This window comes from Tachyglossus aculeatus, chromosome 13 (genome assembly GCF_015852505.1).
Source record: "Tachyglossus aculeatus isolate mTacAcu1 chromosome 13, mTacAcu1.pri, whole genome shotgun sequence".
NCBI classification, from domain to species: Eukaryota; Metazoa; Chordata; class Mammalia; order Monotremata; family Tachyglossidae; genus Tachyglossus; species Tachyglossus aculeatus.
The window spans coordinates 4,516,689-4,533,494 of record NC_052078.1 but is presented as its reverse complement, the minus strand read 5'-3'; the positions used below and the strand labels follow the sequence as shown (position 1 = coordinate 4,533,494).

Sequence of the window (16,806 nt, the reverse complement as noted above, 5' to 3'; positions counted from 1 at the left end):
ATTCTATTTATTTTATTTTGTTAGTATGTTTGGTTTTGTTCTCTGTCTCCCCCTTTTAGACTGTGAGCCCACTGTTGGGTAGGGACTGTCTCTATATGTTGCCAACTTGTACTTCCCAAGCGCTTAGTACAGTGCTCTGCACACAGTAAGCGCTCAATAAATACGATTGATTGATTGATTGATAGGGTCCCACCGGTGACCCTCAAAGCCCACTTCATCCTGGTGACCCCACTGTGACCCACCTCCCCCGGACCCCTCCCCCACAACCTCCCTTCCTCAGTGATTCCCCTCCCCTCCCTGGGCCGCTCTTTCCCCCTAGGATGTACTCCGGATGGGGCCGTTGGTTCCCCAGCAGGATTATGAGCGACTGGAGGACTGTGACCCTGACCGTGACCCCGGCTATGACCCCCCAGACTCCCAGGAATCCCCCCTCCCGGGGGAGGAGGAGGAGCTGTTGTTGCATGTGCCGGAGGGGCTCAGGGGTACGGAGCTGGGCAGGCTGGGGGCTCGGGCTTAAGGGTCAGTAAGTTGCAGGAAGGGGCTGGAGGGGATGATGATGAGGGTATCTGTTAAGCGCTTACTACGTGCCAAGCACTGTTCTAAGCGCTGAGGGAGTTGGGAAATGGGGGCTCAGCCCTGAAGGGTCTTTTCTCTCGCCCCCGCCACCAGGTTCCTGGCATCACATCAAGAATCTGGACAGCTTCTTCACCAAGATATCCCAAGTGCCTGAGCAGAGCTGGGGCTCTTCCCAGAGGCCCTGGGTGGGAGGTGGGTTTTAAGGCCGAGGAAGCGGAGACGTCTTGGGATTCCGTGATGTGGGGGAAGGGAAAGGGGGTCAAGTGGGCAACGGATGGGGGGGCAGGGACCCCAGTTCCAGCCCTGCGATCCCAGGGTGGGGTGTCTGACTGACTGCAAAGCTTCCTTGACTCCTGGATACATCTACAACTACCACCAGCGCAGCGGCTTTGTCTGTATGCTCCTGGAGGATGCCTTTCAGCTGGGGTGAGACCCTCGCTTTTGTAGCCCCCCTGAATCCCTGAATTTACTCATCTCCCCCCATCCTCAACACACCCTCATCAACATCTCAGCTCACATTACCCCGGCACTCTGTTCCTCTTCCCCCCTCGCTTTTTTAATGATATTTTATTAAGTACGAGGTACTGTACTAAACTCTGGAATAGATCAATCAATCAATCAATCAATCGTATTTATTGAGCGCTTACTATGTGCAGAGCACTGTACTAAGCGCTTGGGAAGTACAAATTGGCAACACATAGAGACAGTCCCTACCCAACAGTGGGCTCACAGTCTAAAAGGGGGAACAGATACAAATAAATCACTCATTCATTCAATCGTATTTATTGAGCGCTTACTGTGTGCGGGGCACCATACTAAGACACAGTCCGTGTGCCACATGGGCCTCACAGTCTTCATCCCTATTTTACAGACGAGGTACCTGAGGCACAGAGAAATGAAGTGACTTACCCAAGGTCACACAGAGGACAAGCGTCAGAGGCCAGATTAGAACCCAGGTCCCTCCCGGCTTCCAGGCCCGTGCTCTATCCGCTAAGCCTCCTGAGAAGCAGCCCCCCACCTCAGCTCCCTGTTTCCTTCCCAGGGTCTGATCCATTCCCCGCCTCCTTCCCTCTAGGCAGTTCCTCTTCATTGTCACCTTCACCACCTTCCTGCTTCGCTGCGTGGATTATGACGTGCTTTTCGCCAACCGTCCGTCCAACCGCACGTGGCCTGGTCCCCCCGGGTCCCGCCGCCCGCCGGGACCCCTTCACAGCAAAGTGACGCTGTCTGATGCCATCCTGCCTGCTGCCCAGTGCTCCCAGAGGTGAGAGCTGGAGGTTGGGGGGGAAGAGTGGAGTGTCGGATGCTCCCTGCCCTCTGACCTTGTAGTCCCTGGGGGTTCCTGGGCATTGGGGGCAGTGGGCACGGAGGGAGACTACCACTAGACTACAACTACCACCAGTGCAGCGGCTTTGTCTGTATGCTCCTGGAGGATGCCTTTCAGCTGGGGTGAGACCCTCGCTTTTGTAGCCCCCTGAATCCCTGAATTTACTCATCTCCCCCCAACCTCAACACACCCTCATCAACACCTCAGCTCACACATTAAGGCCGGGGGAGGCGGAGGACTGGACACCAGGAGAAGCAGCCTAGCGCAGTGGATAGAACCCGGGGCCTGGGAATCTGAAGGTTGTGAGGTCTAATCCCGGCTCCGCCACTCGTTTGCTGTGTGACTTTGGGCAAGTCATTTCACTTCTCTGTGCCTCGGTGCCCTCATCTGTAAAATGGGGATTGAGACTGTGAGCCCCAGATGGGACGGGGACTGTGTCCTATCTGATTCGCTTGTATCCACCCCGGCACTTGGTACACAGTAAGCGCTTAACAAATACCACAATTATTATTATGACCGCCTGCCTGCCCCTCACCCCCGGTCTATCCCAGGATCTCAATTCCAGTCCCTTTGGCACTCTATTCCCCACCGCCGGGCCATCTGGGCTGCCTTGCCCGAGCCCTGCGCCATTGCGCCATTGAGAAGCAGCATGGCTCAGTGGAAAGAGTACGGGCTTTGGAGTCAGAGGTCATGGGTTCGAATCCCAACTCTGCCACATGTCTGCTGTGTGACCTTGGGCAAGTCACTTCACTTCTGTGAGCCTCCGTGACCTCTTCTGTAAAATGGGGATTAAGGCTGTGAGCCCCCCGTGGGACAACCTGATCACCTTGTATCCCCCCCAGCGCTTAGAACAGTGCTCTGCACATAGTAAGTGCTTAACAAATGCCATCATTATTATTATTGCTGGATACCTCCATCTGTCTCCAGGCCGGGTCCCACCCCCTGCCCGTGGTTCTTGGCCTAGATCGAGCCCTCTGACCTTTGACCTCTGTCTGTCCGTCTGCCGGCCGGCTGACCCCAGGATCCGCTCCTGCTCGCCTTTGCTCTTCCTCCTGGTCCTGGCCACCGGCTACTGGCTGTTCCGGCTCCTCCGCTCGCTCTGCAGCCTCCTCGGCTACTGGGACATTCGGGCGTTTTACAGGGAGGCGTTGAAGATTCTCCCGGTGAGTTATGGGGACACTGTTGGAGGGAGGGAGGCAGTGTGGGGTGGGGTTGGGAAGCACAGGGGTGAAGCTGAGGGGTAGAGGGGAGGGGAACCCCCCACCCCCCCTCCTCCGCCCCGCAACTCTGAAGGCTGGAAAGAGTGTGGCCCTGGATTCTTATCCCGGCCCTGCCACCTGTCTGCTGTGCTACCTTGGGTGAGTCACTTCACTTCTCTGGGCCTCAGTGACCTCATATGTAATACGGGGATTAAAACTGTGAGGCCCAGGTAGGGCAGGGACTGTGCCCAACCCGATTAACTTCATTCATTCATTCATTCGTATTTATTGAGCGCTGTGTGCAGAGCACTGTACTGAGCGCTTGGGAAGTACAAGTTGGCAACATATAGAGATGGTCCCTACTTATATCTATCCCAGTGCCTAGAACGGTGCCTGGCACACAATCAATCAATCGTATTTATTGAGCGCTTACTGGGTGCAGAGCACTGTACTGAGCGCTTGGGAAGTACAAGTTGGCAACATATAAAGATGGTCCCTACTTATATCTATCCCAGCGCCTAGAACAGTGCCTGGCACGCAATCAGTCGATCGTATTTATTGAGCGCTTACTGGGTGCAGAGCACTGTACTGAGCGCTTGGGAAGTACAAGTTGGCAACATATAGAGACGGTCCCTACTTATATCTATCCCAGCGCCTAGAACGGTGCCTGGCACGCAATCAATCATATTTATTGAGCGCTTACTGTGTGCAGAGCACTGTACTAAGCGCTTGGGAAGTACAAGTTGGCAACATATAGAGACAGTCCCTACCCAAGTACCATAGTCATTGGCGCTGAGGGAGCGGTAGCAAGGGACTTGAGAGGCCACTCCATGAAGCTCATGGGAAGGCCTCCCTCGTAAGAGCCCGGAGCCCCCTTAGCGGGCACCAGAGTGCCCGTCTGGCGTCGGTGTCACCACCCAAGCCCAGCAACGACGAGGCTCCGGGGTCGGCCCTGACCGTACCTTCACGCATTCAGTCGTATTTATCGAACGTTTACTGTGTGTGGAGCACTGTACTAAGTGGTTGGGAGGGTCCAATCTGACAATAAACAGATGGATTCCCTGCTCACAAGGAGCAGACGGTCGAGAAGGGGGGGTGGACATCAACCGGTGGGGCGAGGCGGTCCGGGGCCGTGGCCCAGGGACTCCCAGTTCCTGAAGCCCGGTCGGGGCCGGGCCGCGGCCCCCCTGGCGGGGGACGAGCTGACCCCTGCGCCGCCCACCCCCGTGATCCAGGGCGAAGTGAGCACGGTGCCCTGGACCGAGGTGCAGTCCCGCCTGCTGGACCTGCAGCGCGGGGGCGGCCTGTGCGTGCTGCCGCGGCCTCTGAGCGAGCTGGACGTCCACCACCGCATCCTGCGCTTCCCCAACTACCTGGTGGCGCTGGCCAACAAGGGGCTGCTGCCCGCCCGCTGCCCGCTGCCCTGGGGCGGCAGCGCGGCCTTCCTGAGCCGCGGGCTGGCCCTCAACCTGGACCTGCTGTTGTTCCGAGGGCCGGCCTCGCTGTTCCGCGGGGGCTGGGCCCTGCCCGCCGCCTACAAGCGCGGGGCCCGGCGCCGGGCCCTGGCGGCCCGGCTGCGGCGGACGCTGCTGCTGCTGGCCCTGGCCAACCTTTTGCTGTGCCCGCTGGTGCTGGCCTGGCAGGGGCTGCGGGCCTTCTTCAGCCACGCCGAGCTGCTGCGGCGGGAGCCCGGCGCCCTGGGCACCCGGCGCTGGTCCCGCCTGGCCCGCCTGCAGCTGCGCCACTTCAACGAGCTGCCGCACTCGCTGCGGGCCCGCCTGGCCCGCGCCTACCGGCCCGCCGCCGGCTACTTGCGGGCCGCCTCGCCGCCCGGCCCGCTGGCCGCCCTGCTGGCCCGTCACGCCGCCTTCTTCGCGGGGGCCTTGCTGGCCGCCCTCTTGGCCCTGACCGTCTACGACGAGGACGTGCTGGCCGTGGAGCACGTGCTCACCGCCATCACCGGTCTCGGGGTGGCAGTCACCGTCGCCAGGTCAGAACCGACCCCCCCCACCCCCTCCCGAGAGAGGCAGGGCTCCGCCCTCATTCATTCATTCAATCGTATTGATTGAGCGCTTACTGTGTGCAGAGCACTGGACTAAGCGCTTGGGAAGTCCAAGTTGGCAACGTATAGAGACGGTTCCTACCCAACAGTGGGCTCACAGTCTAAAAGGGGGAGGCAGAGAACAAAACCAAACATACTAACAAAACAAAATAAATAGAATAGATATGTACAAGTAAAATAGAGTAATAAATATGTACAAACATATATACAGGTGCTGTGGGGAAGGGAAGGAGGTAAGATGGGGGGGATGGAGAGGGGGACGAGGGGGAGAGGAAGGAAGGGGCTCAGTCTGGGAAGTCCCGCATCCCCGGGCCCCCTCGGTGTCCCCGTCATCATCATCATTCGTATTTATTGAGCGCTTCCTATGTGCAGAGCACTGTACTAAGCGCTTGGGAAGTACAAATTGGCACCACATAGAGACAGTCCCCACCCAACAGTGGGCTCACAGTCTAGAAGGGGGAGACAGAGGAAAAAAAACCCAAACACACTAACAAAATAGAATAGATATGTACAAGTAATCAATCAATCAATCAATCAATCGTATTTATTGAGCACTTACTATGTGCAGAGCACTGTACTAAGCGCTTGGGAAGCACAAATTGGCAACATGTAGAGACAGTCCCTACCCAACAGTGGGCTCACAGTCTAAAAGGGGGAGACAGAGAAAAAAAAAACCAAACATACTAACAAAATAAAATAGAATAGATATGTACAAGTAATCAATCAATCAATCATTCGTATTTATTGAGCGCTTACTATGTGCAGAGCACTGTACTAAGCGCTTGGGAAGTACAAATTGGCAACATAGAGAGACAGTCCCTAACCAACATTGGGCTCACAGTCTAAAAGGGGGAGACAGAGGAAAAAAAAAAAACCAAACATACTAACAAAATAAAATAGAATAGATATGTACAAGTAATCAATGAATCAATCAATCGTATTTATTGAGCGCTTACTATGTGCAGAGCACTGTACTAAGCGCTTGGGAAGTACAAATTGGCAACATGTAGAGACAGTCCCTACCCAACAGTGGGCTCACAGTCTAAAAGGGGGAGGCAGAGAACAAAACCAAACATACTAACAAAACAAAATAAATAGAATAGATATGTACAAGTAAAATAAATAAATAGAGTAATAAATATGTACAAACATATATACAGGTGCTGTGGGGAAGGGAAGGAGGTAAGATGGGGGGGATGGAGAGGGGGACGAGGGGGAGAGGAAGGAAGGGGCTCGGTCTGGCCCCTCGGTGTCCCCGTCATCATCATCATTCGTATTTATTGAGCGCCTACTATGTGCAGAGCACTGGACTGAGCGCTTGGGAAGTACAAATTGGCAACACATAGAGACAGTCCCTACCCAACAGTGGGCTCACAGGCTAGAAGGGGGAGACGGAGAACAAAACCAGAGGGCTCCCGACGGGTCTCTCCCGTCCCTGCTCAGGCGCTTCATCCCGGAGGAGGAGCTGTGTGGCCGCTCTCCGGAGCCGCTGCTGCAGGCCGCCCTGGCCCACATGCACTACCTGCCCGAGGGGCCCGAGGAGGCCGAGGAGCAGCAGCAGCAGCAGACCGGCCCCGGGCCGCTCCGGACCCCGGCGACCCGCGCCGCCCGCATCCGCCGCCAGATGGCGCAGCTGCTGCAGTATAAGGCCGTGAGTGGGGGGGGGGGGCGCGCGCCGCCTCCATTCATTCATTCATTCATTCATTCATTCATTCATTCATTCATTCATTCATTCATTCATTCATTCATTCATTCATCCATCCATTCATTCATTCATCCATCCATTCATTCATTCATTCATTCACTCACCCATAATCACCATCCATTCATTCAATCGTATTGACTGAGCGCTGACCGGGTGCGGAGCACTGGACTAAGCGCTTGGGAAGTCCAAGTTGACGACCTCATCGTCATCATCATCATCAATCGTATTTATTGAGCTGCAGTATAAGGCCGTGAGTGGGGGGGGGGGGGGGGCGCGCGCCGCCTCCATTCATTCATTCATTCATCCATCCATCCATCCATCCATTCATTCATTCACCCATAATCACCATCCATTCATTCAATCGTATTGATTGAGCGCTGACTGGGTGCGGAGCACTGGACTAAGCGCTTGGGAAGTCCAAGTTGACGACCTCATCGTCATCATCATCATCAATCGTATTTATTGAGCTGCAGTATAAGGTCGTGAGTGGGGGGGGGGTGCGCGCCGCCTCCATTCATTCATTCATTCATTCATCCATCCATTCATTCATTCACCCATAATCACCATCCATTCATTCAATCGTATTGATTGAGTGCTGACTGGGTGCGGAGCACTGGACTAAGCGCTTGGGAAGTCCAAGTTGACGACCTCATCGTCATCAATCGTATTTATTGAGCTGCAGTATAAGGCCGTGAGTGGGGGGGGGGCGCGCGCCGCCTCCATTCATTCATTCATTCATTCATTCATTCATCCCTCCATTCATTCATTCATTCACTCACCCATAATCACCATCCATTCATTCAATCGTATTGATTGAGCGCTGACTGGGTGCGGAGCACTGGACTAAGCGCTTGGGAAGTCCAAGTTGACGACCTCGTCATCATCATCATCAATCGTATTTATTGAGCTGCAGTATAAGGTCGTGAGTGGGGGGGGGGTGCGCGCCGCCTCCATTCATTCATTCATTCATTCATCCATCCATTCATTCATTCACCCATAATCACCATCCATTCATTCAATCGTATTGATTGAGCGCTGACCGGGTGCGGAGCACTGGACTAAGCGCTTGGGAAGTCCAAGTTGACGACCTCATCGTCATCATCATCATCAATCGTATTTATTGAGCTGCAGTATAAGGTCGTGAGTGGGGGGGGGGGTGCGCGCCGCCTCCATTCATTCATTCATTCATTCATCCATCCATTCATTCATTCACCCATAATCACCATCCATTCATTCAATCGTATTGATTGAGCGCTGACTGGGTGCGGAGCACTGGACTAAGCGCTTGGGAAGTCCAAGTTGACGACCTCATCGTCATCATCATCATCAATCGTATTTATTGAGCTGCAGTATAAGGTCGTGAGTGGGGGGGGGGGCGCGCGCCGCCTCCATTCATTCATTCATTCATTCATCCATCCATTCATTCATTCACCCATAATCACCATCCATTCATTCAATCGTATTGATTGAGCGCTGACTGGGTGCAGAGCACTGGACTAAGCGCTTGGGAAGTCCAAGTTGACGACCTCATCGTCATCATCATCATCAATCGTATTTATTGAGCTGCAGTATAAGGCCGTGAGTGGGGGGGGGGCGCGCGCCGCCTCCATTCATTCATTCATTCATTCATCCATCCATTCATTCATCCATCCATTCATTCATCCATCCATTCATTCATTCATTCACTCACCCATAATCACCATCCATTCATTCAATCGTATTGATTGAGCGCTTACTGGGTGCGGAGCACTGGACTAAGCGCTTGGGAAGTCCAAGTTGACGACCTCATCGTCATCATCATCATCAATCGTATTTATTGAGCTGCAGTATAAGGTCGTGAGTGGGGGGGGGTGCGCGCCGCCTCCATTCATTCATTCATTCATCCATCCATTCATTCATTCACCCATAATCACCATCCATTCATTCAATCGTATTGATTGAGCGCTGACTGGGTGCGGAGCACTGGACTAAGTGCTTGGGAAGTCCAAGTTGATGACCTCATCGTCATCATCATCATCAATCGTATTTATTGAGCTGCAGTATAAGGCCGTGAGTGGGGGGGGGGGGGCGCGCGCCGCCTCCATTCATTCATTCATTCATTCATCCATCCATTCATTCACCCATAATCACCATCCATTCATTCAATCGTATTGATTGAGCACTGACTGTGTGCGGAGCACTGGACTAAGCGCTTGGGAAGTCCAAGTTGACGACCTCATCGTCATCATCATCATCAATCGTATTTATTGAGCTGCAGTATAAGGTCGTGAGTGGGGGGGGGGGGGCGCGCGCCGCCTCCATTCATTCATTCATTCATTCATCCATCCATCCATCCATCCATTCATTCACCCATAATCACCATCCATTCAATCGTATTGATTGAGCGCTGACTGTGTGCGGAGCACTGGACTAAGCGCTTGGGAAGTCCAAGTTGACGACATCATCGTCATCATCATCATCAATCGTATTTATTGAGCTGCAGTATAAGGCCGTGAGTGGGGGGGGGCGCGTGCCGCCTCCATTCATTCATTCATTCATTCATTCATCCATCCATTCATTCACTCACCCATAATCACCATCCATTCATTCAATCGTATTGATTGAGCGCTGACTGTGCGCGGAGCACTGGACTAAGCGCTTGGGAAGTCCAAGTTGACGACCTCATCGTCATCATCATCATCAATCGTATTTATTGAGCTGCAGTATAAGGCCGTGAGTGGGGGGGGGGGGGGGGGGGGGCGTGCCGCCTCCATTCATTCATTCATTCATCCATCCATTCATTCATTCATTCACTCACCCATAATCACCATCCATTCATTCAATCGTATTGATTGAGCGCTGATTGGGTGCGGAGCACTGGACTAAGTGCTTGGGAAGTCCAAGTTGACGACATCATCATCATCATCAATCGTATTTATTGAGCACTGACTGTGTGCGGAGCACTGGACTAAGTGCTTGGGAAGTCCAAGTTGACGACATCATCATCAATCGTATTTATTGAGCACTGACTGTGTGCGGAGCACTGGACTAAGCGCTTGGGAAGTCCAAGTTGATGACATCATCATCATCAATCGTATTTATTGAGCGCTGACTGTGTGTGGAGCACTGGACTAAGTGCTTGGGAAGCACAAGTTGGCAACGTAGAGAGACGGTCCCTACCCAACAGCGGGGCTCACAGTCTAAAAGGGGAGACAGAGAACGAAACCAAACATACTAACAAAATAAAATAAATAGAATAGATATGTACAAGTAAAATAAATAGAGTGATAAATATGTACAATTTTATATACATATATACAGGTGCTGTGGGGAAGGGAAGGAGGTAGGATGGGGGGAATGGAGAGGGGGACGAGGGGGAGAGGAAGGAAGGGGCTCAGTCTGGGAAGGCCTCCTGGAGGAGGTGAGCTCTCAGTAGGGCCTTGCAGGGAGGAAGAGAGCTGGGTATTTGGTAATCAATCAATCAATCAATCGTATTTATTGAGCGCTTACTGTGTGCAGAGCACTGGACGAAGCGCTTGGGAAATACAAGTTGGCAACATCTAGAGACGGTCCCTACCCAACAGTGGGCTCACAGTCTAGAAGGGGGAGACGGAGAACGAAACCAAACATACTAACAAAATAAAATAAATAGAATAAATATTCTAAGTGAAGTGACTGCCCAAAGTCACACAGCTGACAATTGGCAGAGCTGGGATTCAAACCCATGACTTCTGACTCCAAATCAATCAATCGTATTTATTGACCGCTTACTGTGTGCAGAGCACTGGACTAAGCGCTTGGGAAGTACAAGTTGGCAACACATAGAGACAGTCCCTACCCAACAATGGGCTCACAGTCTGAAAGGGGGAGACAGAGAACAAAACCAAACATACTAACAAAATAAAATACAATAGATATGTACAAGTAAAATAAATAGAGTAATAAATATGTACAAACATATATACATATATACAGGTAAGCTATGTACAAAGCTCTGTTCTAAGCGCTGGGGAGGGGAAACAAGGCAATGAGGTTGTTCCATGTGGGGCTCACAGTCTTAATCCCCATTTTACAACTGAGGCAGGTGGGACTCAGAAGGGAAATGACTCATCCAAGGTCACCCAGCAACAAGGGGCAGAGCCAGTGTTAGAACCCAGGTCCTTCTTACTCCCAGGTCTGGGCTCTAGCCACTAGGCTATGTCTTTTATTACTCTATTTATTTTACTTGGGCATATTTGCTATTCTATTTATTCTGTTAATATGTTTTGTTTTGTTGTCTGTCTCCCCCTTCTAGACTGTGAGCCCGCTGTTGGGTAGGGACCGTCTCTAGATGTTGCCAACTTGGAGTTCCCAAGCGCTTAGTACAGTGCTCTGCACACAGTAAGCGCTCAATAAATATGATTGAATGAATGAATGAATCCCCATTTTACAGATGAGGGAACTGAGGCTCAGAGAATAATAATAATAATGATGATGATGGCATTTATTAAGCACTTACTATGTGCAAAATACCATTCTAAGCACTGGGGCAGTTACAAGGTAATCAGGTTGTCCCGCGGGGGGCTCACAGTCTTAATCCCCATTTTACAGATGAGGTAACTGAGGCACAGAGAAGTTAAGTGACTTGCCCAAAGTCACACAGCTAATTGGCAGAGCCAGGATTTGAACCCATGACCTCTGACTCCAGAGCCCGTGCTCTTTCCGCTGAGCCACGCTGCTTCTCCTCCATCCATCCATCCAATCATATTTATTGAGCGCTTACTGGGTGCAGAGCACTGGACTAAGTGCTTGAAAAGTACAATTCGCCAACAGACAGAGACGGTCCCTACCCAACAACGGGTGCACAGTCTAGAAGCGGAAGACAGACAACAAAACAAATAGACAGGCGTCAATGCCATCAGAATAATAGAAATTCATTCAATCATATTTAGTGAGCGCTTACTGGGTGCAGAGCACTGGACTAAGCACTTGAAAAGTACAATTCGCCAACAGAGAGAGACGGTCCCCACCCAACAACGGGCGCACAGTCTAGAAGGGGAAGACAGACAACAAAACAGACAGGCGTCAATGCCATCAGAATAGATTAATAGAAATTCATTCAGTCGTATTTAGTGAGCGCTTACTGGGTGCAGAGCACTGGACTAAGCACTTGAAAAGTACAATTTGCCAACAGAGAGAGACGGTCCCTACCCAACAATGGGCACACAGTCTAGAAGGGGAAGACAGACAACAAAACAGACAGGCATCAATGCCATCAGAATAGATTAATAGAAATTCATTCAATCGTATTTAGTGAGTGCTTACTGTGTGCAGAGCACTGGACTAAGCGCTTGGGAGGTACAAATCGGGAACAGATAGAAACAATCCCCTAGCCAACAATGGGCTTACAGTCTAGGAGGGGGAGACAGATAACTAAACAAATAGGTGGGCATCAGTAGTATCAAAAATAGATAAATAGAAGGCTAGATATAGCCATATCAGGAGGCTGGGCCTCGAGGAGGCCATCACGGGTCTCCGGGCTGAAGGGGCCTCCAGGAGGCCGGCCGGGATGGGGGTCTCCGGACTGTCGGGGCTGCCCACCACCATCCTGCTCGGCCGGAATCTTCGGGGGGTCCACAATGGGGATTAGGGGTCTCTATCCATTCATTCAGTCGTATTTATTGAGCGCTTACTGTGTGCCGAGCACTGTACTAAGCGCTTGGAAAGCACGATTCAGCAATAGAGACAATCCCTACCCACCCCAGGCTTGCTCGCCGTGGGCAGGGAACCAAGTCTATTGCACTGTACTCTCCAGATTCATTCATAAATTCATTCATATTTATTGAGTGCTTACTGTGTGCAAAGCACTGTATTAAGTGCTTGGGAGAATACACTAGAACAATAAACAGACACAGTCATTCAGTCTTAATTGAGCGCTTACTGTGAGCAAAGCACTGTACTAAGCGCTTGGGAGAATACACTAGAACAATAGACACGGTCATTCAGTCTTAATTGAGCGCTTACTGTGAGCAAAGCACTGTACTATGCACTTGGGAAAGTTAACTAGAACAATAAACAGGCACATTCCCTCCCAAGTGTTTAGCACAGTGCTCAGGACCCAGTAAGCGCTCAATAGAGATGATTGATGATGATGATAATAGTCAATCGTATTTATTGAGCGCTTACTGTGTGCCGAGCACTGTACTAAGCGCTTGGAAAGCACGATTCAGCAATAGAGACAATCCCTACCCACACCAGGCTTGCTCGCTGTGGGCAGGGAACCGAGTCTATTACACTGCACTCTCCAGATTCATACATAAATTCATTCATATTTATTGAGTGCTTACCGTGTGCAAAGCACTGTATTAAGCGCTTGGGAGTATACACTAGAACAATAAACAGACACAGTCATTCAGTCTTAATTGAGCACTTACTGTGAGCAAAGCACTGTACTAAGCGCTTGGGAGAGTTAACTAGAACAATAAACAGGCACATTCCCTCCCAAGTGTTTAGCACAGTGCTCAGGACCCAGTAAGCGCTCAATAGAGATGATTGATGATGATGATAATAGTCAATCATATTTATTGAGCGCTTACTGTGTGCCGAGCACTGTACTAAACGCTTGGAAAGCACGATTCAGCAATAGAGACAATCCCTACCCACACCGGGCTTGCTCAGCGTGGGCAGGGAACCAAGTCTATTACACTGTACTCTCCAGATTCATTCATAAATTCATTCATATTTATTGAGTGCTTACTGTGTGCAAAGCACTGTACTAAGCGCTTGGGAGAATACACTAGAACAATAAACAGACACAGTCATTCAGTCTTAATTGAGCGCTTACTGTGAGCAAAGCACTGTACTATGGGCTTGGAAGAATACACTAGAGCAATAAAGAGACACAGTCATTCAGTCTTAATTGAGCACTTACTGTGAGCAAAGCACTGTACTAAGCGCTTGGGAGAGTAAACTAGAACAATAAACAGACACATTCCCTCCCAAGGCTTAGCACAGTGCTCAGGACCCAGTAAGCGCTCAATAGAGATGATTGATGATGATGATAATAGTCAATCGTATTTATTAAGCACCTACTGTCTGCAGAGCACTGTATTAAATGCTTGGGAGAGGACAATTCAACAACAAATGGACACATTCCCTGCCCACAGTGAGCTTGATGGGGGCTGAATCAAGCTCCATTCCCACCCACCCCAACTCTGTCCCACAGTAGTCCTGATCTGAGCCCTGCCAGGCCCCCGGGGGGGCACAAGGGGCAATTTGGGGTTCAATGGGGAGCATCTCCGGGCCCCATCTTCTCCACATCCTCCCTCCCCAGGTGTCTCTTCTGGAAGAACTCCTCTCGCCCATCGTCACGCCCCTCACCCTCCTGTTCTGGTTCCGTCCCCGAGCCCTGGAGATCATCGATTTCTTCCACCACTTCACGGTGGATGTGGCCGGCGTCGGGGACGTCTGCTCCTTCGCCCTTATGGATATCCAGCGCCACGGACACCCTGAGGTCCGAGCCCACCCTCCCAGAGCTGGAGCCGGAGCTGTGGGAGGGTGGCTTGAAGGGCAGGAGGGAGGAGGAGCTGTGGGAGGGGGTTCTGTAATAATAATAATAATAATAATAATAATCATAATAGGCTTGGGCTGGAGAGAGTGGGAGGCCTCCATAGGGACAGAGCTGGAGAGTGGGGGTTCCGTGGGAGGGGCAGGAGTGGGCATTGCTGTGGGCAGGGAGGCATGGACCTGGGTGGGCTTTGGCGTTCAGGGCAGGGGAAATAATAGTAATACTACTACTAATAATTATGGTTAGCACTTGCTACGTGCCAGACACTGTACTAAGCGCTGTACTAAAGGGGAGGGTCCCTATGCAGGCCCCCTCCTAACCCCCGTGATTCTCTCATACCCTCCAGTGGCTCTCAGCCGGGCAGACGGAGGCCTCTGTGTCCCAGAGGGCCGAGGGAGGGAAGACAGAACTATCCCTGATGCGCTTCGCCCTGGCACACCCACGCTGGCGCCCGCCTGGGCACAGTTCCCGCTTCTTGGGCCAGCTGCGGGACCGGGTGCAGCAGGACGCCGCCGCCTGGGGGGCCACCAGCCCCCGGTCCCCCCTTACGCCAGGCCTGGGCCCGAGCCTGCCCACCGACTCCATCACCTCAACTGTGAGTCTTTCCTCTGCCCTCTCCCAACTATCCCTTCCCTCTCCCCGTCCCCCTCCTTTCTCCACCTGCCCCGACCCCTCTCTACCTGGTGACCCCTTCTATCCCTCTCCTCCAAATGGGATCCACCAGGGCCCTGGACTCCTAAACCCAGTGACCTCGGTGACCCTGTTTACCTCCACCAGATGACTGCTCTCTCCTCACCGTTTCTTGCAGCCTGAGGCTCTCCTGACCAGCCTGCTGGTGCATCCCCTGATGCCCCCCCGGGAGGCGGCCCTGGCTCCCCCCTGCCCCGCCGCAGCAACCGCCAGCCTTCTGGCTTCCCTTTCCAGCTCCACTTCCCGGCTGGCTGCAGATGAGAGGTGAAGGGGCCATTGCGGAAGAAGTGGGGAAGGGCCTGGTGCTTCAGAGGGGCAGGGAATTCTGTGTGGAGGCTCGGGTGGGGTTGGGGAGGGGGAGATTCCCGGGCTTGGGGAACTCAGAGATGGGTGGGGCCGGGGGTGGCTGACCTCCCCCAGGTCTCCCTCCAGCTGTGTGTCTCTGGGGGCGACTGGCGTCCGGAGCCCCGTCCTGTTGTCCGAACTCGCTTCAGCCGAGATGAGCCTCCATGCCATCTACCTGCACCAGGTGAGGAGTGTATTGCTGTATTGTACTTTCCCAGGCGCTTAGTACAGTGCTCTGCACACAGTGAGCGCTCAATAAATACTACTGAATGAATGGATGGATGAGTGGGTTTGGGCAGGGTGGGGGGGGAGGAACCGAGGGAGAGAGGGTAGGAATTCTGGAGGAGGAGAAGAGGAAGATGAAAGGATTAGAAACTTGTGGGAGAGGGAAATCAATCAACTAATGATATTTATTAAGCACTTAATATATTCAGAGCACTGTACTAAGCACTTGGGAGGTACAAGATCCCTACCCTCGAGGAGCTTACAATTGAGTGGAGGAGCTTACACGATAATGGGGGAAGAGAAAGGGAGCGGAGACAGGAACACGAGTGGGACAGATGCCCCTTAATCAGGTGGTTGGCATCTGAGAGGGGAATCTGTGTGTGAGGAGGTTGGCAGGGGACGGGGTGGGGGGAAGGATTGCAAAATGTTGTGGGGAGAGGATAAGCCCCTCCCCCCATCAAGAGGGGTGGGAGTGAATTGAGGGGTGCTGCTGGGTGCGGCCCGGGGCAAAGGGGTCCCACTCCTCTCCCCACTCCTCAGCTTCACCAGCAACAACAGCAGCAGGAGCTGTTGGGGGAGACGGCCCCAACTCTCCCAGCCCTCTGGCCCAGCGACCCCAGTGGGCCGACACCACCCCTCTCACCCTCCCTGGAAGAGCAGAACCAGCCCCCGCCCGGCCACGGTCAGAGGGGCTGCGGGGGTGGGATATTGACGAGGGCTGATTGGGATCTGGGGTGGGCTGATGGGGTGCCTTGCTGACCGCTTCCTCTCCTCAGGCCTCTCCTCTGACCCTGGCCCCGGACCAGAACGGCGCTGGGGGCCGGATGGAGAAAGGGCATTGCCCCTGGGGGGCTGGCAGGACGACGATGCTCAGCAGGAGCCAGCCACTGCCCCCAGCAGCAGCAGCCCTTGAGCCATCACCTGGGGTCAGTGTCACTTGGAGGGTCGGGGAGGGGAGTCGGGGTGGACTCCGGGTGGGGAAGGGAGGGCAAGGAGCCAAGGGACTGGGGGGTACGGGTCATTATGGGGCAATGGCCAGCCTTTCCCTTTCCCCCCACAGATTCTCCAATCGGGGAACATGGCTCCCCAAAAGGATCCCCCAGCCTGAAGGACCGGGGCAGGACTGGGCTCAGCGGACCTCGCCCTGGGGAG

The 16,806-nt window shown here is 53.0% G+C and overlaps 1 protein-coding gene across 1 annotated transcript in view; it reads left to right on the top strand.

Moving 5' to 3' along the window:
• The window catches only part of ATG9B (autophagy related 9B), a 20,791-nt gene extending 3,985 nt beyond the window's left edge, over nucleotides 1-16,806 (top strand). Inside the window, exons 4-17 of the mRNA XM_038755472.1 lie at nucleotides 320-482; nucleotides 670-713; nucleotides 938-1,002; nucleotides 1,652-1,840; nucleotides 2,925-3,066; nucleotides 4,338-5,092; nucleotides 6,608-6,815; nucleotides 14,161-14,340; nucleotides 14,741-14,989; nucleotides 15,203-15,348; nucleotides 15,517-15,613; nucleotides 16,195-16,336; nucleotides 16,431-16,580; nucleotides 16,715-16,806. Of these exons, the coding sequence (XP_038611400.1) occupies nucleotides 320-482; nucleotides 670-713; nucleotides 938-1,002; nucleotides 1,652-1,840; nucleotides 2,925-3,066; nucleotides 4,338-5,092; nucleotides 6,608-6,815; nucleotides 14,161-14,340; nucleotides 14,741-14,989; nucleotides 15,203-15,348; nucleotides 15,517-15,613; nucleotides 16,195-16,336; nucleotides 16,431-16,567 (2,517 nt within the window). The 3' untranslated portion in view covers nucleotides 16,568-16,580; nucleotides 16,715-16,806. The remainder of the gene's footprint in view (nucleotides 1-319; nucleotides 483-669; nucleotides 714-937; nucleotides 1,003-1,651; nucleotides 1,841-2,924; nucleotides 3,067-4,337; nucleotides 5,093-6,607; nucleotides 6,816-14,160; nucleotides 14,341-14,740; nucleotides 14,990-15,202; nucleotides 15,349-15,516; nucleotides 15,614-16,194; nucleotides 16,337-16,430; nucleotides 16,581-16,714) is intronic.